At 44.0% G+C, this 25,626-nt stretch overlaps 1 protein-coding gene across 5 annotated transcripts in view; it reads right to left on the bottom strand.

Moving 5' to 3' along the window:
• Nucleotides 1–1,985: 1,985 nt before the first annotated feature.
• The window catches only part of SLC25A48 (solute carrier family 25 member 48), a 49,636-nt gene continuing 25,995 nt past the window's right edge, over nt 1,986–25,626 (bottom strand). For 2 of the 5 annotated variants that reach the window (XM_061188202.1, XM_061188204.1), the window contains one exon: nt 22,562–23,251. In XM_061188202.1, coding sequence (XP_061044185.1) covers nt 22,908–23,251 — 344 coding nt within the window. In that variant the 3' untranslated portion in view covers nt 22,562–22,907. Of the gene's footprint in view, nt 2,045–2,601; nt 3,695–6,859; nt 6,990–22,561; nt 23,252–25,626 lie in introns of those variants that run through there. The other 3 variants (XR_009700770.1, XM_061188203.1, XM_061188205.1) reach the window with 3 other exon arrangements.

Genomic DNA, 25,626 nt, shown 5'->3' with positions numbered 1-25,626 from the left:
TAAGTCAGACAGAGAAAGACAAATATCACATGATATCACTTATATGTGGAATCTAAAAAAATAGTACAAATGAACTTATTTACAAAAGAGAAATAGAGTTACAGATGTAGAAAACAAACTTATGGTTACCGGGGGGAAGCGGGGGAGGAATAAATTGGGAGATAGGGATTGACATATACACACTACTATATATAAAATTGAAAACTAATAAGGACCTACTGTATAGCACAGGGAACTCAATACTCTGTAATGACCTATATGGAAAAAGAATCTAAAAGAGTGGATATATGTATTCATATAACTGATTCACTTTGCTGTACACCTGAAACTAACACAACATTGTAAAAATTCTGTTTTAATTTCTGTAAATGTTATAATCTACATAAACAAAAATTCCTTGCGGTCCTCCGTAATTTTACAGAGTGAAAGGACTGCTGTGGAGAAACTCTGCTGTAGAATAATGGTTATTGGTATTCTTTTCGCCGTTCCCCAGTAAGGCAAAAGGGCAAATCTGAAGTTCTTTAAGACCAGGATACAGGCACCAAACCTGGTGCTTAGCGTGAAATTCTGTTCTGTCTTCAGCCTCTCTGAAAAATGGAATTCTGGGACTTCCCTGGCAGTCCGGTGCTTAAGACTCTGCGGTCCCAATGCAGGGGGCACGGGTTTGATCCCTGGTCGGGGAACTAAGATCCCACATGCCGCAAGGCTCAGCCAAAAAAAAAAGAAAAAAAAATGGAATTCCATTTGTAAACATATTCCTGATGATGACACAGATCAGCCTGTACTAAGCTTCCTGAGGGCAGGATCCCTGCCATGGTCACCCAGCATGCCTAGCACAAGCACCTGGTACAGAGTCAGATTCAACACACATCTTTTGGGTTGAGTGTATGACGTGTGGACTAAGGAAAACCCCCAAACTGTTGGTCCCAATTATTCCACAAGATTATCTCCTCCAGGAGAATCTAACAGGAAGTGGGGCCATTGCTGGTTGACCCCTCCCAGTACTGGCTACACATGAGGTTTGTCTGGGTTGGGGTCGAGTGCCTTCATTAAGGTTGAGGCCCATCCTTTTGCTGTCCAGGTGTTCCTCTGTGTGTGTGTGTGTGTGTGCACAGAAAGTGTGCTGCAGGCTGTGTATAACTGGCACGGGGGTGGGCAGGGCAGGCAGAGGAAGGGCTGTTACTTAGAGCCTGAAGTTGGCCTGTGCAGCTGAGCCAGCGGGAGCCTGAGAAATAAGTGCCCAGCATGGTACCCAGCTCTGCAAATAGATGTGCCTTTATTTTTAAAAATTCTAAAATCAATATATGCTCACCGTAAAAGATTGCAACACTATAGTGGTGCACAGAGAAATCACCATCATCATCAAAGTAGAAATTGAAAGCCTTCCCCCAATTCCATATTCCCAAAATAGCCACTATTAAGTTTGGTGTGTATCCTTCCAGATTCTTTTCAATATCTATATAATTATGCATAATTAGAATATATTTATATAACATATATATATTTTTTAATTAATTAATTTTTATTTTTGGCTGTGTTGTGTTGCTGTGCGCGGGCTTTCTTTAGTTGCGGCGAGAGGGGGCTACTCTTCGTTGCAGTGTGTGGGCTTCACGGTGCCTTCTCTTGTTGCGGAGCATGGGCTCTAGGCACGCAGGCTTCAGTAGTTGTGGCTCACGGGCTCAGTAGTTGTGGCATGCAGGCTCAGTAGTTGTGGCACACAGGCTTAGTTGCTCCGCGGCATGTGGGGTCTTCCTGGGCCAGGGCTCGAACCCGTGTCCCCTGCATTGGCAGGCGGATTCTTAATCACTGCGCCACCAGGGAAGCCCCAACATATATATTTTTAAAGGAGTAACATCACACTTTTTACCCTTCCACTTCATTTTTGCACTTAATATACGGCCAGCATCATATTTCCATGTTAACTTACCTCCTTCAATCATGCAGAGGAGCCAAGATGATCAGAAGAACCTGGGATAGGTTCTGACACCTGAAGAAGGTTGTTGTGGATCTCAGCTCATCAGGAGCACCCAGCAGAAGACCCCACCTGGCCTCGTGAATACAACACTCTTCTGAACAAACTGGCAACCAGCAGCAGCGCCAGGAAATGGTCTAGCTGAGGAGGACTTAAGAAACATGTTCTGGGTTGTGTTATACAAAACACCTCAGGTTCCCCCGGGAATGAACCAGATGCTAGTCAGCCTCTCTTCACCAGCATCCATAGTGCCTGCCGGGCCCAGCAATGCATGCAGACCCATCTCTCACGTAAACAGAACCGTCTCTAATACGCCAGAATGGAAGTACCACAGGGGCCCTTCATGGCTGTCCCCAACATCAAGGACAGCGTCTGCATGTAGTAAATGCTCAAAAATGTTTGATTACTGAAGGAATGAGCGAACATCCTGCTGCTGGCGGGATGAAGAGTTTAGACCGCAGCCTATAGAGCTGCCCGGGGACCCCGCAGTGCCAGGGGTAGTAAAGGAGAAAAATCAAGGAGACCATACTGAGGGTTTTATTTCAAGCAGGGAACCCTTTGCTACAGTAACAGCATAAGTTGAGGAGACTGAACACTTTCAACTTGGTGCCAGAGCCATGCTTTGTGCTGATGCTGGGTCTGTTGGGGGAGGGGATTTTCAGAGACATTCTCCAAATCACTCAGGGGGGATGGGAGGCAGTGGAAAAATCAAGGAAGGCCCTTTCAAGGGGGAAAAAAAGGGTGGTGGTGGGGAATCTAAGGATATTTTCCCCACCAGGATCTAAGCCAGGAATAGATGCATCACGCTGGCTGGTGGCGGCTTCCCAGGGCACTGTGTTGAGAAGGATTCGGGAGCTGCGTTCAGCTCACGAGGAAGGGGCTGTATGACTGCTTAGGGACACTCTTGGGGGCGTGGAAGTGGCAGTGACATCATGGACACATAACAGCAAAAGAGCAGTGGCCTCCCCACGTGGTCCCAGGGAGAAGTAAAATTTAGATTAATGACATCATAATGGAAATCAGACTGTGGACAAAGAGTTCATTTTGTTCTGTTTTGTCCTCCATGTGAAAATAAGGCCCAGAGAACGCCCACCCGACCTGCGCTCAATGCTGCCATCCCGGAGATGCTGCAGCCGCGCATGCCACTGTCCGGGGAAGAGAAACCTGCTACAAGGCTTCCCCGCCGCCCTGCCCACCTGAGGCAGCTGGGGAAAAAGGAGCAAGCTTGCCATCTGAGTTCCTCTCCTCACCTGTGTCGAGAGGGCTCCTCTCTGGGCCGGTGACATCCACAGGGGTCTAAGCAGAGGGAAGAATGAGGGTGGCCAGTCTCTTGGAAGCCAGGCGGAAGCATCTGATATAGAAATGTTTTTATTTTGGAACTCAGAGACAACTCCAGCTCCTCTGTGAATTCCCAGCGAGTTTACAGCAGTCTTGGGGGCAGGGTCTATTTGACCCTGCTTGATATCAGGTGCCAGTGAGGATCTGAAATAGATGGTCATGAATCAAAGGTCCTTCCAAGGCAGGAGCTCAGCGGCCCCAGCCCAGAGGTGAGGAAGAGTGCTTGCAACTGGGAAAGCAGGGATTCCGGAGGTAAGACCGGGTGGCTGAGGGTCGGCGGGGAGGCATTCTTTCTCTTCAGTAAATTCGCTACCACAGGTTCTAGAGACGCCGCCATCAGCATCAGCTGTAGCAGAATGAGGCCCTGGTCAGGTGATGCTGGCTCTGGGAAGAAAGAGGAAAGGTAAGACTTTCATCTAACTGGGGTTATCAGTCAGCGAGATGCAGGAGTCAACCCATCTGAAAACTGTTTTTGTGAAGCAACACTGGGCAAAGTATCGCCATGAGAACAGACTGGGGAAAGGCTATGAGGTTGTCCGGGGTTATTTGTAAAAGTTCGATAAAAGATATTGTAGGAAAACATGTATCTTCCTGCCTTGAAAATGAATTTTCCTGAAGTTGAAAGTGGGCCAATGAAGTTTGAATGTCACAGCAGAGGGCGGACCAGCATCATTCCAGGAAAGTTCTGGGGGCAGGGGATGCTGGCGGGCCGGTAGGGATGGTGCAGTTGGATTCACAGGCCTCGGACCTGTGAATTCAGGTCAGTGCTTGGATTCACAAGCGCTGACCGCTGAGCAGTGGTTGGGACCCCACTTCTACCACCAAAGGTCATCTTCCTCGTACAGTCTGATCCTGGTTTCTCCATGTGAACAGACAAAACTAACCACATCACAAAACCACCACCTTGTGCGGTATTTACTGGGTTTCAAATGATCCTTGGGTCACTCATATGTGTGATCTGGGAGCGAGATAACTGAGTGGATGAGTGAGAGGGAAGTGCTCTTCCTTCCCAGGACTTCGTGGGAGTGGGGGGCGGGGGGAGAGCTCTGTATCTGGTGGTTGGCAGGGGGCTGGAGCTGCTTGGGGCTGGACTCTATTCCCTGCAGGCACCTGGAAACAATTCCACGCCGTTCCCACCACCTGTGCCCAGGAATCGAGATAGACAGCATCCCACCACTTTTTAGGCTCCCTAATTCTCTAACTACCTCATCCCACTCTGTCCTCAGTCTAGGTTACGAGGCGGGCACTGGCTGCCTTGTCTTCAAAGAGTGGGTTTTACTGCTGCCTGGGGCATGACCTGCCCGAGATTTCAGCGCTACTTGATAAATTCAGATCCAGGACTCATTAAAGGGCTTTGGTGTTCTTGGATTAGAGCAGGAAGTTGAACTCCTTGGGTGAGGCTTGTTCAAGATGAGGCTCCAGAAGAGTCACTGGGAATGCCCTCCTCCACCTGAGAGGCACCAGCCCCCTCACCACCCCAGCAGAGAAAAGGCACACAGACATCTGTGCCCCTTGTCCTATCAGAGCACTTTCAGAAGGAAAAGCTTCCAGCTGGGGCACTGCTCTGAAAGGCCAAATCCAGGACAATCAGGATTGGGCTTGCTAGAAACGCCTTCTTTCCTCCTGAAGTAGCCAATCACCAGGGTGGCCACAAGCAGCAGGGTGCCATGGCTCAGGCAAGCGTCCAGCGACTCTGGGATCTGTGAAGCCTTGGCATTAAAACCGCTTTGCAGCTGAAGATTTAATGACATGGAAAAATGGTCCTGAACTAGTAAATGGGAGGAGTGAGTTATAAAATACTGAGTAAAGTTGGATCCCATTTGGGGGATAAAAAAGTTGGAAGAATATTAACAAGGTCATGAGATTACAGGTATTTTTATTTTGTTCTTTTTGTTTATTTGTATTTTCTATTTTTTCCTACAATAAAAATTGATTTTATGATAGAATTTTTTAAAAGTCACTTTCATCTGTTAAAAGGTGGATGTGGCCAGTATCTGAGCACAGCTTTAAGAACCAGACTTCTCTTCCCTGTCCTGGATATAACCCAAGTTCAGTGACTCTTTACGCAGGATATTTAATTATGCAAAATGTGTTGCTGCCCTTTTCCTTTTGTAAGAGAGGGCAAAAAGCCAGAAAGCTGTGGATATAGGTGCTTTAGTGAAAAGCTAAAGCATGTGATTTAAAGCCAGCGTCCAGGGCTGGGCCTGGGCTCACTCTCATGAGCCTGATCAATCCTGCCCTTCCCTTGGCTCTAGGGTCTGGCCCCATCCATGCATCCTAGCCAGACTCTGATGCCCCAGGGCAGTCAACAGGGAGGTTGGCTAGACCTTCCTGATGAAGACAATCCTTTTTGAGAGAATTTGCAGTCACCACGACTGAAGCAAAATGGTCTCTTGTTTTCTAGAAAATTCAGTGACTCATCCCACTTTGTCTTCTGAGCTCTGCAAACAACTAGTTTGGGGCTAGAGAAGGAGAAACAAGGGAGGAAAAGAAGGGGAGGAATTGAAGGGATATTGGAAGTTGATCATCCATCTACTCAACGGTGTTTCTGAGTGGCCATTTGTGTGCCAGGCTTCGTGAGAAGCACTAGTGATACAGAGGTGAAAACATAGTTATAGCTCTCCTGGAACCTTCGTGCTGGCTGGGGAGTGAGGAAAGTCGGCAGGCAGTTATAATGCATGGGCATGTGGTAGGGACAGAGCAGAGCCTACAGCAGGCACACCTCCTCCTGGCTGAGACATCAGGGCAGGCTTCCTGGAGGAGGAGACCTCTACACCAAGGCCTGGACAACAAAGAGGAGTTGGTGAGGCCAAAAACAAGAGGAAGGCCTGAGAAGAGGGTGTCAGGCAAGGGCGGCATGCACAAAGACCCAGAGGCGAGAGTGAGGATGGTATGTCCAAGATGCTGGTGAGAACGAGGTTGTTAAGGACTGACACTTAACCTAGAGGGCAATGGGAAGCCATTGAGGACACTGGAGCAAGGGAGTCACTTGTTCAGATTTCTGTTTTTAGATCCCTTTGGCTGCAGTGACCTTTCTACAATGAGAACAGGAAAAGGAGAGGGTGAGGGAGGCAGGGATGGTATAGCAGAGGCTGTCCTCTAAAGCTCTGGGAGCCTGTCCTCAGACCTAGACTGAGTTCAGTAGGGAGGTGGGGGGATGGTGCCTGTGTAACAGGCGGTGGGCACCCTGGTTCAAGTCCTCAGTCTTGAGCCTGGGTTATTTAAATCGTACAGTGAAGCTAAACACGCGTCTCTCCAAGGGCTGTTGAAGCTACTGAATGGGAAACAGATAGGTGAGCTCACTATAAACAGGTAAGTTCTGTGCCGACCTCAGTTACTGAGCGTCCAGCTCACCACCAGCCACAGGTGGGCATTTCAGAAGGGCTTTTTGATGACAAGACGGGTGGCAATTCTAGCCCAGAATTAACACAGATTAAACAGGAAACAAATGACAGAGGGATATTCCAAAAGGCCACACCATTTTCACCTCAAAGAAGAAAGTTTTAAGCTCCAGGAGGGCACAACTGGCTGGGAAGGAGGTGCACTGACCTTGCGCTCAGGGGCTGGTCGCCACGTGGTCCCCGCGGATCGCCTGCAGCGAGAGCTCGTACCCAAGGAACATGGCCGCGCTCATGGGGAAGCCCCGCACGGCATTGACCGTGATGCCTCTGAAAAACACCTTTGGCAGGAGGCGGCGTTATCACAGGGCACTGACCTGCACCTTCCGCAGGGCTGCCACCGAGGACAGAGCCAGGGCCGGCGCTGCTGCCCACCCACGCAGCCCCCTGTCCCAGGCTGGACCCTACAGAGCCCAAAGGACCGGGAAGGTGGAGACCCTCCCCCGTCAGCACACACACACCCCAGCCACGCCCCCGACCTCAGCCACGTCACTTCCGAAGGCGCGTTCCTTCGCAGGCCCGGTACGCATGCGCTACATGCTATGCGCCAACAGGTGAGTCCCGCGAACACCACATACACTCGCTTAATTGTTGCTCTCTCTCGTGAGCATGCGCACACATGCTCGGTTCTCGGGACTCTGCAAGTCAGAGCTCCACATGCTTTGCAGGGGTAGAGCACCCGGCCATGACCAACAACTGTGACAGGTGCTTCACAGGACGTCCCCAAAGGGGCACGGTAGGGGGAACTCAGGCCCTGCTCAAGATGACATACCTGGAGTCCAGGTACAGTTTGCCAGTTAGTAGCTGTGTTACTTGGGAAAATAGCAAAGTCTCTAGAAGTCAATTTTCCCAACTGTCAAATGGGGGTAATAATACTATTGACCTCCTACAGTTTTTGAGGGAATAGATGAGACGTTGCTTTTAAAGGCATTTTCACAGTGCCTGTCAGGCAGTAAAGCACTCCTTAACTGTTGACAGTCACACCACCATCCTTATCATCAGTAGTCACCACTTCATACAGAGTAGCACTCCACTTTGGTCATTAGTATGAGTGCTGAGGAGTATTAGTACCAGTGGCCTAAACCCGGCCTTTAATACAAGAAGACTGTATTTGTCTTCACCCCTAAGGAATATGGTAAGATGCTTCCCTTCCCCCCTGAATCTTCCTGCCTGGTGCTGGGTAGACACTGATCTCTGTGACGTGGTTCCAGCCCTTGGGAAGTTTATAAGCTACTAGGGAAGATAAGCCCCATTCAGGAGTAACTACAGTATAACCTAGAACATGATGAGAATAAATAAAGGCCTTGGTGAGGGGTGGGATGGGGAGGAGCTGTCATTAAATGTCTTCTCTGGGAAGAGATCACATGTCTGAAGGTAAATCACTACCCAAGTGTGAATGACCTGAGAACTGTCAGGTATAAGATGTAAACTTGTTTATTGATGCCTGTATAATTTACTGTTTACGGACTAGACCTGGTACTATAATTTTCAGAAGGTAGAAATCCCTTGCATGTCCCCAGTTTTCTTAGTTGTTGGACACTGTGATGTCAGGGTAGGTGCAGGCCACTGTCATGGGCCAGGACATCAGGTGACAGACATCCCTTCAGGAGAGGTGCCTGCACCATGGCACTCGTGGCAGCCTGGGACATGCAGCTTTGTCAGGAAGGAGAGAGAAGGGCCTCAGTGTACCTTGGTGGGTGAGGGAGCCTTGGCCCCAGGGAAGGGAGCTTAAGATCCCCAGAGGTGAGCAAGTGGCCCAGCCAAACCCTGGAGCAATTCAGGTAGGGGGCAAGAGGGCTCCTTGTAACATTAGTACTCCTCTGTAATGTCTAACCTTTCTGGAATTCCACAGGCTCAGCCAGGGTGACTGAATAGCAGCAAGGAACTGGGTCAGGCTCTGAGAGGAAAATTCCATGCCGGGTGCACACAGAGGCTCCCGTGTGCACCGGGGTTTGGCTCTGCAAGGCGAGGCAAGCCAGGCAGGACGCAGCTTGGAATGTGATCCTCCTCTCCCATGGCACTGGGCCGTGCAGGAGCCATGGGCCACTTCAGGCAGCCAGAGGTGACCTCCCCCTAGCTATGGCCTGCTCTGCTGTGAGGCCCAAAGATGGCAAAAATAGTGCAGAGCTACTGGCTATCACCTTGGCTTTTGGAACACAAAAACAGTAGACAGAGTCTTTCCTCATGAATCCTCAATGGCTCCCCACTTCCCAAGGTCAAGTCCATACCCTTCCCTGGCCTGCCAGGACCCACATGCTCTCTCCTTGCACTGCTCTGAGCTGCCTCTTACACTTGACACTGTGGGCAGTATATTGGCCTGCCATTCATTCCTCCTAACAGGCCAGCTCTCTCTCACCACTGAGCCTCTTCTGGTCCCCTCTGCTGGAATCCTCCCCAGACTCGGTTATACCCTCTGGTAGTCCTGCCATGGCCACCCCAAGTAGGATTATGGCCCGCTGTCTTCTGTGCCCTCAGTATCTCTGCCATCACAGCACTTCTCACACCATCCTCCAATCACCTATGACTTGTCTGTCCCTTCATTAATAGTCCCAGTCAGAGTAGTGACAGCAGGGCTGTGTGTGCGGCTCACATCTGAATCCCTAGCATCTGCACGGTGCTTGGCCTAGAGGATCCTCTATAAATCTTATTAAATGAATCAATGGATGGATGGGCAGGCAGATGAATGAATGAGTGAATGAATGAATGAATGCATGAACGAACGAACTCCTTGATGTGAAAAAAGAATGGTCTCTGGGCTGAAAGCATCCTGGTGGTGGTTGTGGTAGTGGGGGATTCCTAGAGTGGAGGGAGGCCTTCAGATCCCCCAAGTGGCAGAACCAAAGAGTAACCAACACTGGTGCCTACTTACAAATGGTCCCCTCCATCTCTCCTTAGAGTCATCCAGTCTTATCCCACTGTCACAAACCCCCTCACAACAGTCACCTCTGTGGAGCTAGAGGACATCAAGTCACTCCTCCAGCCTCCTTATTGCAGATGACAGCTCTCCAAGTGTGAGCCATGGCCCATGTGGTTTAGGACGATCCTCGCAGCAGGCAGAGAATGGATCCAAAACTACCCCACCTTTCTTCCGTTCTGACTTGGGAATGCCCCAGAAGTCCATGGACTTACTAGTTCCCCTACCATAAAGACTGCTTTACTGGTAATCACTGAGTTACAAGGGGCTACTAAAATTGGGTACCATTGCCGTTATTTGACTCCTTTCCAATTCTTTACTATCACTGAGTTCTTCTTCCATAGGGAAGTGAGAATAGGTTGCAGCCTCAGTGAGCTGCAGTAAAACTGTTTGGGAATGGGTACTCCACAAAGCCAGCACTCAAGCTCACTAGGATTGGAGCCATCCCTCGGCCTTGGGAAAAGGTGCTCCACCTGCTGCTGCTGGGGATCTGACTGTGAGACCACCCAACCTTCCAGAGCTGTATAAGATTATTTTTTTAATCATGTTGCTATGTATGTTTATATGCAAACACATATACAAACATACATAAATATACACACACACATATATGCTTGCATAGGCTGTGAATACTTTGAAAATATATCACAAGAAACTTATAACAGTGATTGCCTTTGAGAAAAGACTGGCAGGGGGTCACAGGAGGGACATTTAGACAGTATATCCTCTTATACCTTTTGAAGCTTCCTATGTTCACATACTACAAATTTTTTAAGCAACTAATAAAAAATAATTTCAGTCAATGATGTGGTTAATCAAGTTGAATATTGCTATCTCTGCTTAAAACCTGTCTCTGAATATAAACTGTGGGTCAGACACTTTTGAGGTTAAGAAATCAATCATCTGACTTCAGTTGTTTTCTAGGACTTTGCTTTTAACAGAACACAGTAAATTTTTGGAGGAAATAATATCTGCAATATATTTTGCTTCTACAGCACTTTTTGGAAAAATGATACATTAATATTTGGGGAAATAGAAAAAAAAAATCTCAAATAAAAACTGAGCATCTGATATATACTCTAAAGAAATTCATGCTCTCCCTCTTGCGAGAGCACCAGAATCACAACTGGCTGCTGGACAATCATCGACAGGAAGACACTGGACTTCACCAAGGAGGATACCCCACGTCCAAGGACAGAGGAGAAGCCACAGTGAGACGGTAGGAGGGGCGCAATCAGAGTAAAATCAAATCCCATAACTGCTGGGTGGGTGACTCACAGACTGGTGAGCACTTATACCACAGAAGTCCACCCACTGGAGTGAAAGTTCTGAGCCCCACGTCAGGCTTCCCAACCTGGGGGTCCGGCAACGGGAGGAGGAATTCATAGAGAATCAGACTTTGAAGCCTAGTGGGAATTGATTGCAGGACTTCGACAGGACTGGGGGAAACAGAGAACCCACTCTTGGAGGGCGTACACAAAATAGTGTGTGCATCGGGACCCAGGGGAAGGAGCAGTGACCCTGGGGGAGACTGAACCAGACATAACTGCTGGTGTTGGGGGGTCTCCTGCAGAGGCGGGGGCTGGCTCTGTTTCACCGTGGGGACAAGGACACTGGCAGCGGAGGTTCTGGGAAGTACTCCTTGGCGTGAGCCCTCCCAGAGTCTGCCATTAGCCCCACCAAAGAGCCCGGGTAGGCTCCAGTGTTGGGTTGCCTCAGGCAAAACAACCAACAGGGAGGGAACCCAGCCCCACCCAGCAACAGTCAAGTGGATTAAAGTTTTACAGAGCTCTGACCGCCACAGCAACAGTCAGCTCTACCCACCTCCAGAGCCTCCCATCAAGCCTCTTAGATAGCCTCAACCACCAGAGGGCAGACAGCAGAAGCAAGAAAAACAACAGTCCTGCAGCCTGTGGAACAGAAACCACATTTACAGAAAGATACACAAGATGAAAAGGCAGAGGGCTATATACCAGATGAAGGAACAAGAAAAAACCCCAGAAAAACAACTAAGTGAAGTGGAAATAGGCAACCTTCCAGAAAAAGAATTCAGAATAATGATAGTGAAGATGATCCAGGATCTTGGAATAAGAATGGAGGCAAAGATTGAGAAGATGCAAGAAATGATTAACAAAGACCTAGAAGAATTAAAGAACAAACAAACAGAGATGACCAATACAATAACTGAAATGAAAACTACACTAGAAGGAATCAATAGTAGAATAACTGAGGCAGAAGAACGGATAAGTGACCTGGAAGACAGAATGGTGGAATTCACTGCTGTGGAACAGACTAAAGAAAAAAGAATGAAAAGAAATGAAGACAGCCTAAGAGACCTCTGGGACAACATTAAACGCAACAACATTCGCATTATAGGGGTCCCAGAAGGAGAAGAGAGAGAGAAAGGACCAGAGAAAATATTTGAAGAGATTATAGTCAAAAACTTCCCTAACATGGGAAAGGAAATAGCCAGAGAGTCCCATACAGGATAAACCCAAGGAGAAGCACGCCGAGACACATAGTAATCAAAGTGGCAACAATTAAAGACAAAGAAAAATTATTGAAAGCAGCAAGGGAAAAACGACAAATAACATACAAGGGAACTCCCATAAGGTTAACAGCTGATTTGTCAGCAGAAACTCTGCAAGCCAGAAGGGAGTGGCATGATATACTTCAAGTGATGAAAGGGAAGAACCTACAACCAAGATTACTCTACCCGGCAAGGATCTCATTTAGATTTGATGGAGAAATCAAAAGCTTTACAGACAAGCAAAAGCTAAGAGAATTCAGCACCACCAAACCAGCTCTACAACAAATGTTAAAGGAACTTCTCTAAGTGGAAAACACAAGAGAAGAAAAGGACCTACAAAAACAAACCCAAAACAATTAAGAAAATGGTCATAGGAACATACATATCGATAATTACCTTAAACGTGAATGGATTAAATGCTCCAGCCAAAAGACACAGGCTTGCTGAATGGATACAAAAACAAGACCCATATATATGCTGTCTACAAGAGACCCACTTGAGACCTAGGGACACATACAGACTGAAAGTGAGGGGATGGAAAAAGATATTCCATGCAAATGGAAATCAAAAGAAAGCTGGAGTAGCTATACTCATATCAGATAAAATAGACTTTAAAATAAAGAATGTTACAAGAGACAAGGAAGGACACTACATAATGATCAAGGAATCAATCCAAGAAGAAGATATAACAATTATAAATATATATGCACCCAACATAGGAGCACCTCATTACATAAGGCAATTGCTAACAGCTATAAAAGAGGAAATTGACAGTAACACAATAATAGTGGGGGACTTTAACACCTCACTTACACCAATGGACAGATCATCCAAAATGAAAATAAATAAGGAAACAGAAGCTTTAAATGACACAATAGACCAGATAGATTTAATTGATATTTATAGGACATTCCATCCAAAAACAGCAGATTACACGTTCTTCTCAAGTGCGCACGGAACATTCTCCAGGATAGATCACATCTTGGGTCACAAATCAAGCCTCAGTAAATTTAAGAATATTGAAATCATATCAAGCATCTTTTCTGACCACAACGCTATGAGATTAGAAATGAATTACAGGGGAAAAAGCATAAAAAACACAAACACATGGAGGCTAAACAATACGTTACTAAATAACCAAGAGATTACTGAAGAAATCAAAGAGGAAATCAAAAAATACCTAGAGACAAATGACAATGAAAACACGACAACCCAAAACCTATGGGATGCTGCAAAAGCAGTTCTAAGAGGGAAGTTTATAGCTATACAAGCCTACCTAAAGAAACAAGAAAAATCTCAAGTAAACAATCTAACCTTACACCTAAAGAAACTAGAGAAAGAAGAACAAACAAAACCCAAAGTTAGCAGAAGGAAAGAAATCATAAAGATCAGAGCAGAAATAAATGAAATAGAAACAAAGAAAACAATAGAAAAGATCAATAAAACTAAAAGCTGGTTCTTTGAGAAGATAAACAAAATTGATAAGCCATTAGCCAGACTCATCAAGAAAAAGAGGGAGAGGACTCAAATCAATAAAATCAGAAATGAAAAAGGAGAAGTTACAACAGACACCGCAGAAATACAAAGCATCCTAAGAGACTACTACAAGCAACTTTATGCCAATAAAATGGACAACCTGGAAGAAATGGACAAATTCTTAGAAAGGTATAACCTTCCAAGACTGAACCAGGAAGAAGCAGAAAATATGAACAGACCAATCACAAGTAATGAAATTGAAACTGTGATTAAAAATCTTCCAACAAACAAAAGTCCAGGACCAGATGGCTTCACAGGTGAATTCTATCAAACATTTAGAGAAGAGCTAACACCTATCCTTCTCAAACTCTTCCAAAAAATTGCAGAGGAAGGAACACTCCCAAACTCATTCTATGAGGCCACCATCACCCTGATACCAAAACCAGACAAAGACACTACAAAAAAAGAAAATTACAGACCAATATCACTGATGAATATAGATGCAAAAATCCTCAACAAAATACTAGCAAACAGAATCCAACAACACATTAAAAGGATCATACACCACGATCAGGTGGGATTTATCCCAGGGATGCAAGGATTCTTCAATATACGCAAATCAATCAATGTGATACACCATATTAACAAATTGAAGAATAAAAACCATATGATCATCTCAATAGATGCAGAAAAAGCTTTTGACAAAATTCAACACCCATTTATGATAAAAACTCTCCAGAAAGTAGGCATAGAGGGAACCTACCTCAACATAATGAAGGCCATATATGACAAACCCACAGCAAACATCATTCTCATCGGTGAAAAACTGAAAGCATTTCCTTTAAGATCAGGAACGAGACAAGGATGTCCACTCTCACCACTATTATTCAACATAGTTCTGGAAGTCCTAGCCACGGCAATCAGAGAAGAAAAAGAAATAAAAGGAATACAAATTGGAAAAGAAGAAGTAAAACTGTCACTGTTTGCAGATGACATGATACTATACATAGAGAATCCTAAAACTGCCACCAGAAAACTGCTAGAGCTAATTAATGAATATGGTAAAGTTGCAGGATACAAAATTAATGCACAGAAATCTCTTGCATTCCTATACACTAATGATGAAAAATCTGAAAGAGAAATTATGGAAACGCTCCCATTTACCATTGCAACAAAAAGAATAAAATACCTAGGAATAAACCTACCTAGGGAGACAAAAGACCTGTATGCAGAAAACTATAAGACACTGATGAAAGAAATTAAAGATGATACCAACAGATGGAGAGATATACCATGTTCTTGGATTGGAAGAATCAACATTGTGAAAATGACGATACTACCCAAAGCAATCTACAGATTCAATGCAATCCCTATCAAATTACCAATGGCATTTTTTACGGAGCTAGAAAAAATCATCTTAAAATTTGTATGGAGACACAAAAGACCCCGAATAGCCAAAGCAGTCTTGAGGGAAAAAAACGGAGCTGGAGGAATCAGACTCCCTGACTTCAGACTATACTACAAAGCTACAGTAATCAAGACAATATGGTACTGGCACAAAAACAGAAACATAGATCAATGGAACAAGATAGAAAGCCCAGAGATAAACCCATGCACCTATGGTCAACTAATCTATGACAAAGGAGGCAAGGATATACAATGGAGAAAAGACGGTCTCTTCAATAAGTGGTGCTGGGAAAACTGGACAGCTACATGTAAAAGAATGAAATTAGAATACTCCCTAACACCATACACAAAAATAAACTCAAAATGGATTACAGACCTAAATGTAAGACTGGACACTATAAAACTCTTAGAGGAAAACATAGGAAGAACACTCTTTGACATAAATCACAGCAAGATCTTTTTTGATCCACCTCCTAGAGTAATGGAAATAAAAACAAAAATAAACAAATGGGACCTAATGAAACTTAAAAGCTTTTGCACAGCAAAGGAAACCATAAAGAAGACGAAAAGACAACCCTCAGAATGGGAGAAAATATTTGCAAACGAATCAACGGACAAAGGATTAATCTCCAAAATATATAAACAGCTCATTCAGCTCAATATTAAAGAAACAAACACCCCAATCCAAAAATGGGCAGAAGACCTAAATAGACATTTCTCCAAAGAAGACATACAGACGGCCAAGAAGCACATGAAAAGATGCTCAACATCACTAATCATTAGAGAAATGCAAATCAAAACTACAATGAGGTATCACCTCACACCAATTAGAATGGGCATCATCAGAAAATCTACAAACAACAAATGCTGGAGAGGGTGTGGAGAAAAGGGAACCCTCTTGCACTGTTGGTGGGAATGTAAATTGATACAGCCACTATGGAGAACAGTATGGAGGTTCCTTAAAAAACTAAAACTAGAATTACCATATGACCCAGCAATCTCACTACTGGGCATATACCCAGAGAAAACCGTAATTCAAAAAGACACATGCACCCGAATGTTCATTGCAGCACTATTTACAATAGCCAGGTCATGGAAGCAACCTAAATGCCCATCAACAGACGAATGGATAAAGAAGTTGTGGTACATATATACAATGGAATATTACTCAGCCATAAAAAGGAACGAAATTGAGTCATTTGTTGAGACATGGATGAATCTAGAGACTGTCATACAGAGTGAAGTAAGTCAGAAAGAGAAAAACAAATATTGTATATTAACGCATGTATGTGGAACCTAGAAAAATGGTACAGATGAGCCGGTTTGCAGGGCAGAAGTTGAGACACAGATGTAGAGAACAGACATATGGACACCAAGGGGGGAAAACTGCGGTGGGGTGGGGATAGTGGTGTGCTGAATTGGGCGATTGGGATTGACATGTATACACTGATGTGTATAAAATTGATGACTAATAAGAACCTGCAGTATAAACAAACAAACAAAACAACTAATACTAAACTTTCATTGGGTTATTTGTATGGAAATATGTTAATATAAATGTTTCAGACATTACATGAAATTTCTAAAAATCTTATATGTTCTGGTACAATGTTATAAGTCATAATCCTAGTTATTACTTTAAAATGTATATCTCAGAAATAAAAAAAAAAAAAAAAAAAAAAGAAATTCATGCTCATATACACCAGGATATATGTACAAGAATGTTCTTAAAAGTATGGTCTGTAATGGTCCCAAACTGGGGAAACAAAACAGAACATTGAATATCAACGATACTTCAATAAAAAATAAATAAAAAACAAAACAAAAAACCCAAATGTCTATTAATAGTAAAATGGATAAATAATATATTTATACAAAGAAATAAAAGTGAATGTGGGCTTCCCTGGTGGCGCAGTGGTTGAGAATCTGCCTGCTAATGCAGGGGACACGGGTTCGACCCCTGGCCTGGGAAGATCCCACATGCCGCGGAGCAACTAGGCCCGTGAGCCACAACTGCTGAGCCTGCGCGTCTGGAGCCTGTGCTCCGCAACAAGAGAGGTCGCGATGGTGAGAGGCCCGCGCACCGCGATGAAGAGTGGCCCCCGCTTGCTGCAACTAGAGAAAGCCCTCACACAGAAACGAAGACCCAGCACAGCCAAAAATAAATTAATTAATTAATTAAAAAAAAAAAAAAAGTGAATGAACTACATATACATGTAATAAAGTGGGTTAATTTCACCCAAAAAATTGTTAATAAAAGAGGTAGACCAAAAAAATGCAATAAAAAAACAAACAAACAAACAAACAAAAAAACTGAGCATCTCTTTTGAATCTCTCTTATGTGTCACTCTGTATTTATTGGTTGAATCACAAACTGTGCTTCTGCTAAAAAAATACAAAAGACAATTGATTCAACATCTATTTATGATAAAAATAATAAAGGCCATATATGACAAGCCCACAGCTAACTTCTTAATCAATGGTGAAAAGCTGAAAGCATTTCCTCTAAGATCAGGAACAAGATGAGGGTATCCACTCTTGCCACTTTTATTTAGCATAGTATTGGGAGTCCTAGCCACAGCAATCAGAGAAGAAAAAGAAATAAAAGGAATCTGAATTGGAAAAGAAGAAGTAAAACTGTCACTGTTTGCAGATGACATGATACTATACATAGGAAATCCTAAAGATGCCCCCAAAAAACTACCAGAACTCTTCAATGAATTTAGTAAAGTTTCAGGATGCAAAATTAATACACAGAAATTTGTTGCTAACAATGAACTATCAGAAAGAGAAATTAAGAAAACAGTCCCATTTACAATTGCATAAAAAATACCTAGGAATAAATTAACTAAGGAGGTAAAAGGTACTTGGTAAACTATAAGACATCAATGAAAGACACTGAAGATGACACAAACAGTTGGAAAGATATACCATGCTCATGGATTGGAAGAATTAATATTATTAAAAAGACCATACTCCCCAAGGCAATCTACAGATGAAATGCAACCCCTATCAAAATATCAATGGCATTTTTCATGGAACTAGAACAAATAATTCTAAAATTTGGATGGAAAAACAAAAGACCCCGAATAGCCAAAACAATCTTAAGAACAAAGAACAAAGCTAGAGGTACCATGCTCCCTGATTTCAAACTATACTACAAAGCTACAGTAATCAAAACAGTATGATACTGGCACAAAAACAGCCACATAGATCAATGGAACAGAATAGAGGACCCAGAGATGAACCCATGCTTATATGGGCAATTGATCTATGACAAAGGAGACAAGAATATACAATGGGGAAAATACAGCCTCTTCAATAATGGTGTTGGAAAAACTGGACTACTTTCTCACACCCTATATAAATGCAAAGTGGATTAAAGACTTAAACGTAAGACCTGAAACCATAAAACTTCTAGAAGAAAACATAGGCTATACATTCTTTGACATCAGTCTTAGCAATATTTTTTGAGATCAGTCTCCTCAGGTAAGGGAAACAAAAGCAAAAATAAACAAATGGGACTATATCAAACTAAAAAGCTTTTTCACAGTGAAGGAAACTACCAGCAAAATGAAAACGCTGCCTACTGAATGACAGAAGATATTTGCAAATGATATATCTGATAAGGGGTTAATATCCAAAATATACAAAGAACTCATATAACTCAACATCAAAAAACCAAACAACCCAGTTAAAAAATGGGCAGAGGACCTGCAAAGACATTTTTCCAAAGAAGACATACAGATGGCCAACACGCACATGAAAAGATGCTCAAAATCACTAATCATCAGGGAAATGCAAATCAAAACCACAATGAGATAGCACCTCACACCAGTCAGAATGGCTATTATCAAAAAGACAAGAAATAACATGTGTTGGTGAGGATGTGGAGAAAAGGAAACCCTTGCACACTGTTGGTGGGAATGTAAATTGGTGCAGCACTATGGAAAATAGTATGGAGGTTCCTCAAAAAAAATTAAAAATAGAACTACCATACAATCCAGCAATTCCACTCCTGGGTATTTACCTAAAGAAAATAAATACACTAATTAGAAAAGATACATGCACTCCTATGTTCATTGCAGCATTATTTACAATAGCCAAGACTGAATTAAATGTTGACATTTGTGAAAACATGGAAGGACCTAGAAGGTATTATGCTAAGTGAAATAAGTCAGAGAAAGACAAATACTGTATGATTTCACTTATATGTGGAGTCTAAAAAACAAAACGAACAAACATAACTAACCAGAAACAGAGTCATAGATACAGAGAACAAACAGGTTGTTGCCAAAGGGGAAGGATGTTGAGGAGGAGAGAAATAGGTGAGGGAAATTAACAGGTACAAACTTGCAGTTACAAACTAAATGAGTAATGGGTACGAAAATGTATTGTGTGAGGAATATAGTCAATAATTATGTAATATCTTTGTATGGTGACAGACGGTAACTAGACTTATCATGGTGATCATTTTGAAATGCATAGGAACATCAAATCACTATGTTGTGTACCAGGAACTAACAAAGTGTTGTAGGTCAATTATACTTCTAAAACAAACAAATAGAGAAAAAGAGATCAGATTTGTGGTTACCAGAAGTGAGGGGTGGTGGGAGGGGATGTACAACATGATAAATATAATGAACACTGCTGTACATTATGTATGAAAGTGGTTAAGAGAGTAGATCCTGAGTTCTCATCACAAGGAAAAAAGTATTTTTCTATTTCTTTAAGTTGCATCTATATGAGGTGATAGATGTTCACTAAACTTATTGTGGTCATCATTTCATGATATATGTAAGTCAAATCATTATGCTGTACACCTTAAACATCTACAGTACTGTATGTCCATTATATCTCAGTAAAACTGGAAAAGAAAAAAAAACAACTGAGGTGAGAATTCTAGGAACATGGCAGAGTAGAAAATACCAGGACTCTGTCTCCTCACCTAGATAACTATTACACAGACAGAATTTGTCTGATGTAACTACTTTAGAACTCTGGAGTTTACTGAAGGCTTCCAACTTCCAGGGGAGGGTTTGGGCAGTGGTTAATTTCAGTCAATGTCAGCATTTAGCACAGTAGCAGCTACCCATCCCCCATCCCAAGCCCTTTGGCAGGCATCTATGCACATGTTCCTGGAGTAACCTGCACACAGCTTGTGGGAACCAGGGTGGGCAATGAGAACCTTGTCCTCCAGATACTGGACACCTGTGTTCTGGTCACTGATTGCTGTTTCTGATCATGAGGTGCAAAGAGGAGGGCATTCATTCTTGTTTAACCTCCCCCTCCATCTTGCAACCCCCTTGTTCACTGGCTGAAGTGACTTCCAGGGAATTTAAAGGGATGGTGCCCTTTTCCCTTTCCTTCATTTCTCTCTTTTTCCTCTTTTGGGAGCCAGACATTAAAGACTAGGACATTCAAAAGCAACTGCATGTATGAGGAAAATTAGAAAGTGACTGCGTAGGCCCAGGGAAAGGCACAGGCTCAGAAAAACATTGAGAAAACCTTAAGTTTACACCTCAGGTTGATCATTGGCACAGAGATAGCCTACAACAATCAAAAACAATAACAAAACCCACCACACCCTGGGGAAGAGGGAGAATTGGATTTCCAGAGTTACCACATTATTAGATTCAAATGTCTAGTTTTCAATAAAAAATCACAAGGCATATAAGAAACAGGAAAGTATGGTCTACTCAAAGAAAAAAAATCAAAATAAAATGTCCCGGAAAAAGACCTGATAGCATATCTACTTGACAAAGACTTTAAAATATCCTTCTTGAAGATGCTTGAAAAACTAAAGAAAGATGTGAAGAGAGTCAAGAAAATGATATGTGAACAAAATAGAAATATCAATAAAGAAATAGAAAACCCAGAAAGAAAGCAAACAAATTCTGGAGCTGAAAAGCACTGAATGAATGAATGAATAACTGAAATGAAAAATTTACTAGAATGATTCAAAGGTTTATTTGAACAGGCAGAGGAAAGAATCAGCAAACTTAAAGATAGGACAAGAGAAATTATTGAGTCTGAGAGGAAGAAAAAACATTGAAGATAAGTAAACAGAGCCTAAGGGACTTGTGGGAAACTATCAAACAGAGCAACATATTCATTGTGGGAGTCCAAGGGGGAGAGAGAGAGAGAGAGAGAGAGAGAGAGAGAGAGAGAGACAATATTTGAAGTAATAGGGCCAAAAACTTCCCAAACATGATGAAAGACATGAATACAAACATCAAAGAAGCTCAATTAACTCCAAGTAAGATGAACTCAAAGAGAACTACAAGAAGACACATTATAATAAACTTTTGAAAGACAAAGAGAGACTCTTGAAAGCAGATAGAAAGTATCCTCTATAAGACTTTCCACAGATTACTCATCAGAAACTTTAGCAGCCAGGAGGCAATGGGCGAATATATCCAAAGTGCTGAAAGAAAAACACCAAAACTGTCAACAAAGGATTCTATATCCAGAAAAACTATCCTTCAAGAGTGAGAGAGAAATCAAGACATTACCAGATAAACAAAAGCTGGAGGAGTTCATCACCACTAGATCTACACTGTAAGAAATGCTCAAGAGAGCCCTGCAGGCTGAAATAAAATATCACTAGACAGTAACTTGAAGCTGTATGAAGAGATATTGTAAAAATCTCACAAAAGGTAAATACATGGGGAGAGTGACACTAGCATCATGGCAGCCCAAAATGTCCCTTATTTTGTCCTCACTTCAACAACAAAAATTCAGCATCCATCCATGAACAAAAGTGCCTCTGTGGGAGTTGTGGGATCCAGCACTATACACCAAGGGACCCAAGAGGAGTCTTGCCCACCTGTGCATCAGCTAATAGGCAGACAGACCTCAGTACTGGCAGCGAAACCTGCAGTAGCCTGTGAATTGGCTCCAGCCACTCTTGGCTGTAGTCCAGGAGCAGCCTGAGAACACTGACTTGGGAGGTCACACACAGATGAGAGAGCCTTTGTGGAAGTCCAGGTTTCCAGAGGAGAAGCTCTGGCACTCCATTGGAGCAAAAAAACAGAAGTTTGGACACACTGGAGTGGCAGTTAGTAAGGAATGGAGGGCTTGGGATGAGGCAGTCACGTGAGATAAGGCCCAGAGGTCAGTAGTAACATTAACGCTAATAAAACTACTAATACTAATGCTAATGATAAACAGATGACTCTTTCTAAATGTTCTCTATGTGTTATACATTAAACTGAGCACTTTTTATATGCCTAATTTAATTTAACCTACAAATATCTCTGCTGTTCATGGTAGGGGTGATTATCATTGGAGAAATTGAGGCCCCAAGAGGGGAAGCTTGCCTGGATTCCCCCAGTTCACAAGTAGCCAGGCCTGGCTTTGCACTCAAGTCTGCTGACTCTAAGAGGCATGCCAAGAAAGCCAGCGGCCCATTCGAGGAAGAGCAAGCATGAGGGTACTAGGGGGTATAGTGGGAGGCAAGATAGATGGGGATGTTTATAACTTTGGACACTAGATGTGGAAACCTGATCTTTATTCTGAGATAGTTTAGAGGTAAGTAGAGGCTTGGGTTTAGGAAAAGCCCTTTAGGTTTGGGAGAAGGAAGACAAGGCCAGGCTGGAGGCTGCCTCAATAGCCGAGACCAGAGGTGATGGGGTCTGGACTTGTGTGGGGTGGAAAGCAGAAGACAGATCAGGGAATTGGAACCTGCAAGATGTGATGATTGAGGTGGTTCTGGGAATTCCCACTTATAGGAGGGGTGAGGCTGAGGTGCTGAGCAGGGAGTGAGGAAGGAGTTCCTAGCCTTTCTGGATGAGGAGGCAAGCTTCGGTAACACAGATGTGGGTCCAGACCCTGGCTCTGCCGCATACCAGCTGTGTGACCTCAGGTAGGTTACCGGTCCTCTCTGAACCCATCAGCTGGGTGCACGCCCACTTCTTCCTCCAGCCCGGGGCAATGACTGGATGAAACAAGTGTTTCATAATTTAACTGCCAGCACCTCGGTTTCCTGATTCCCTTCTCTGTAGTCTCACATCTTCCAAAATCTCTGACCCTACCTTCCAGGGACTGACACTGACCCTGCATGACTGCTGTGGGGCTTACTTTAAGACCTTCCTTCTGGTAACTCTGGGAGATACAGTCCAGGACACCTTTGTATTTGTTTACATAAACCCCGTCAGCTTGCAGTCGACTCTTCACGACATCCATAGGAGTTGCTGTCCCCCAAGAAATTGCTCCTGTTAAGAGACAGACAAATAGGTATCAGGGGCTGGCTGGTTGGGGTCTGGAGGGGACCTGGCTCCCTGCAGATTTCCACCATTCAGAGGCTTAATATGCTGCTGGGGGACGTGGAAAGAGCTCAAGGTCAGGACCTATGAAGGGGGTTCTTGATCCTCCCTCGCCACTTGCTGTGGGACTTCGCAGAAGTCTCCTGCCACCTCTAGGCCTTGGGTTTGTCTTCTGTAAAATGAACCAGCAGTACCTATCTTCATGGGGTTGCTATGAGGACAAATAACCTGATGCATGTGAAGCATTTAGCACAGTGCCAGGTCCATCGCTAGTGTTTCCTAAGCAGAAGGCTTTATTAGCAGCTTTTATTGGAGGAACAGGAACAGGCCCCATAGTACTTTCCGGGCACAGGGGAGGGAGACCAGGGTGAGGCCTGAGGCTGAAGGCTGGCAGCTCCCCAGAGGCAGGATTTACTCTGAACATGAAGATGCTAAACAAACACTTTCAGATAGCCTGCTTGCCAAGGAAGGGTCAGCTTAGGGATTGCAGAGAAGAGCAGGGGCAGGTCTTTAAAAACCTCTTATCTTTTCCAGTGATGTGGGATAGAAGCCTTAGGACCATGTGCCACTGGGTCATCTCCATTGGATAAGTTCAGGTGTCCTGGTTTGAGTACTTTTGTGACTTTAAAGGACTCTAAGAAAACAACGCCAGGTTATTGTATAAACAGAGAAATTGGCACATTCTTTGATTGGGAGAGAAAAACAAACCGATGCCAAAGTCCAAGGCAGCTGGTTTGCAAGGTTTTGTAACTGCTGCCCAGCGGCTCCCAAAAGAGGCCTTAGCCTGTCCCCAGCCCCCTGCCCATCCCAGCCTCCTGCCCTTGGTCCTCTGGGAGCCCTCTGGACCTCTCCTCCCTCCTGCCTTCTACCAGGATAAATGGGGCCGCTTTCCCTGGAGTCAGCCCAGGTGCTCCCCTGGCACACTCCCCTGTTCTCAGCCCATGGGAGAGGGTATTACAAAACCAGGTTTGACTGCTAGGCCACACGCATCTGCTCTCACCAGAAATGAAAGCAGCTGGGGCCTGTTTACCTTCTCAGTCAAGAAGTACTTATTGAGCACTTACTGGGAGCTGGCACAGGCCAGGCCTCAGGCACAAGGGGGGGAACGGGAACACTGGGGTCTGGTGGCTAAGATGTGGGCTCTGTTATGTGTTTCCTAAGTTTCAAGCACAGCTGATTAGATGATGATGAGGAGGAGGAATGACAATTTTCTTCTCTCCAGTGGATCTTTCCCATCAGCATCAAACATACCATGTTATCTGCCTTTTTTTTTTTTAATTTTTATTGGAGTTTGGTTGCTTTACAATGTTGTGTTAGCCTCCACTGCACAACAAAATGAATCAGCCATACACATACAGACATCCCCTCCCTTTTGGACTTCCCTCCCATTTAGGTTACCACCGTGCATTAGATAGAGTTCCCTGTGCTGTACAGTATGTTCCCATCAGTTATCCGCCTTCTTGAGAAGCAATCCTCTCCTGACTTCCGTACCCCTCTCTGACTATAGCTGTGTTTCTTTCTTTCCCAATACAGCGCTTTCAAATCTCTCAGAAGTGTTGTTTGTACTTGGGTTCTCCAATTTCTTTCATCCCATTCTCTCTTGATCCCACTTCAATCAGGTTTTCACACCCTTCTCTTCATCAAAATGGGTCTTGTCAAAGTCCCTGGTGACCTATGCATTGCTAAATCCAAGCAGTGGGAATAGCAAGTGCAAAGGCCCTGTGGTGGGGAGAGAGACAGGCACGGTCAAGTTGCAGGAAAGAGACCAGTGTGGCTGGAGCAGAGCAAAGTAAGGGGACGGTAGCAAAAAAATGAGTGCGGAAGGGTAACAGGCAGCTGGAATGCTGATGGTCTTGAAACCATTGCAAGGTCATTGACTTTTACCCAAAGTGAAATGGGGATGCAGCGTGGGTTCTGAGTAAGGAGGTTAAGTAACCAGTCCATGGTCACAAAATGACTAAGTGTGGATTTGAACTTGGATCTTTCTGACTGCAGAGTCCCTACTATACTGTCTACATTAGCTGTGTGACCTTGAGTTGGTCACGCTGAACCTGTTTTCTCACCTGAAAAATGGGGAGACTGATTCCTACCTTCTGGGGCTAATGAAAATCTCACATTGGAAAGGTTTGCAGGGTGCCAGTATTCAAAAAAGGTGAGCCATGATAACAGATTTTCTTTTCAAAGCTCAGTGATACCTGACACAGAGTAAGTGCTCAAAATATGCGTTCCAGCTGAAAGCTGTAAGAGCCCAAATAGGGACTCAGAGAGAAGGGGATGGGAGAAAGAGGGGGGACCATTCCCCATTCCTAGCCCTTCGTCTGCCT

Source organism: Eubalaena glacialis, chromosome 4 (assembly GCF_028564815.1).
Source record: "Eubalaena glacialis isolate mEubGla1 chromosome 4, mEubGla1.1.hap2.+ XY, whole genome shotgun sequence".
Classification (NCBI taxonomy): domain Eukaryota; kingdom Metazoa; phylum Chordata; class Mammalia; order Artiodactyla; family Balaenidae; genus Eubalaena; species Eubalaena glacialis.
The sequence above is the reverse complement of the archived record's forward strand: the minus strand, read 5'-3'. Positions and strand labels throughout refer to the sequence as shown.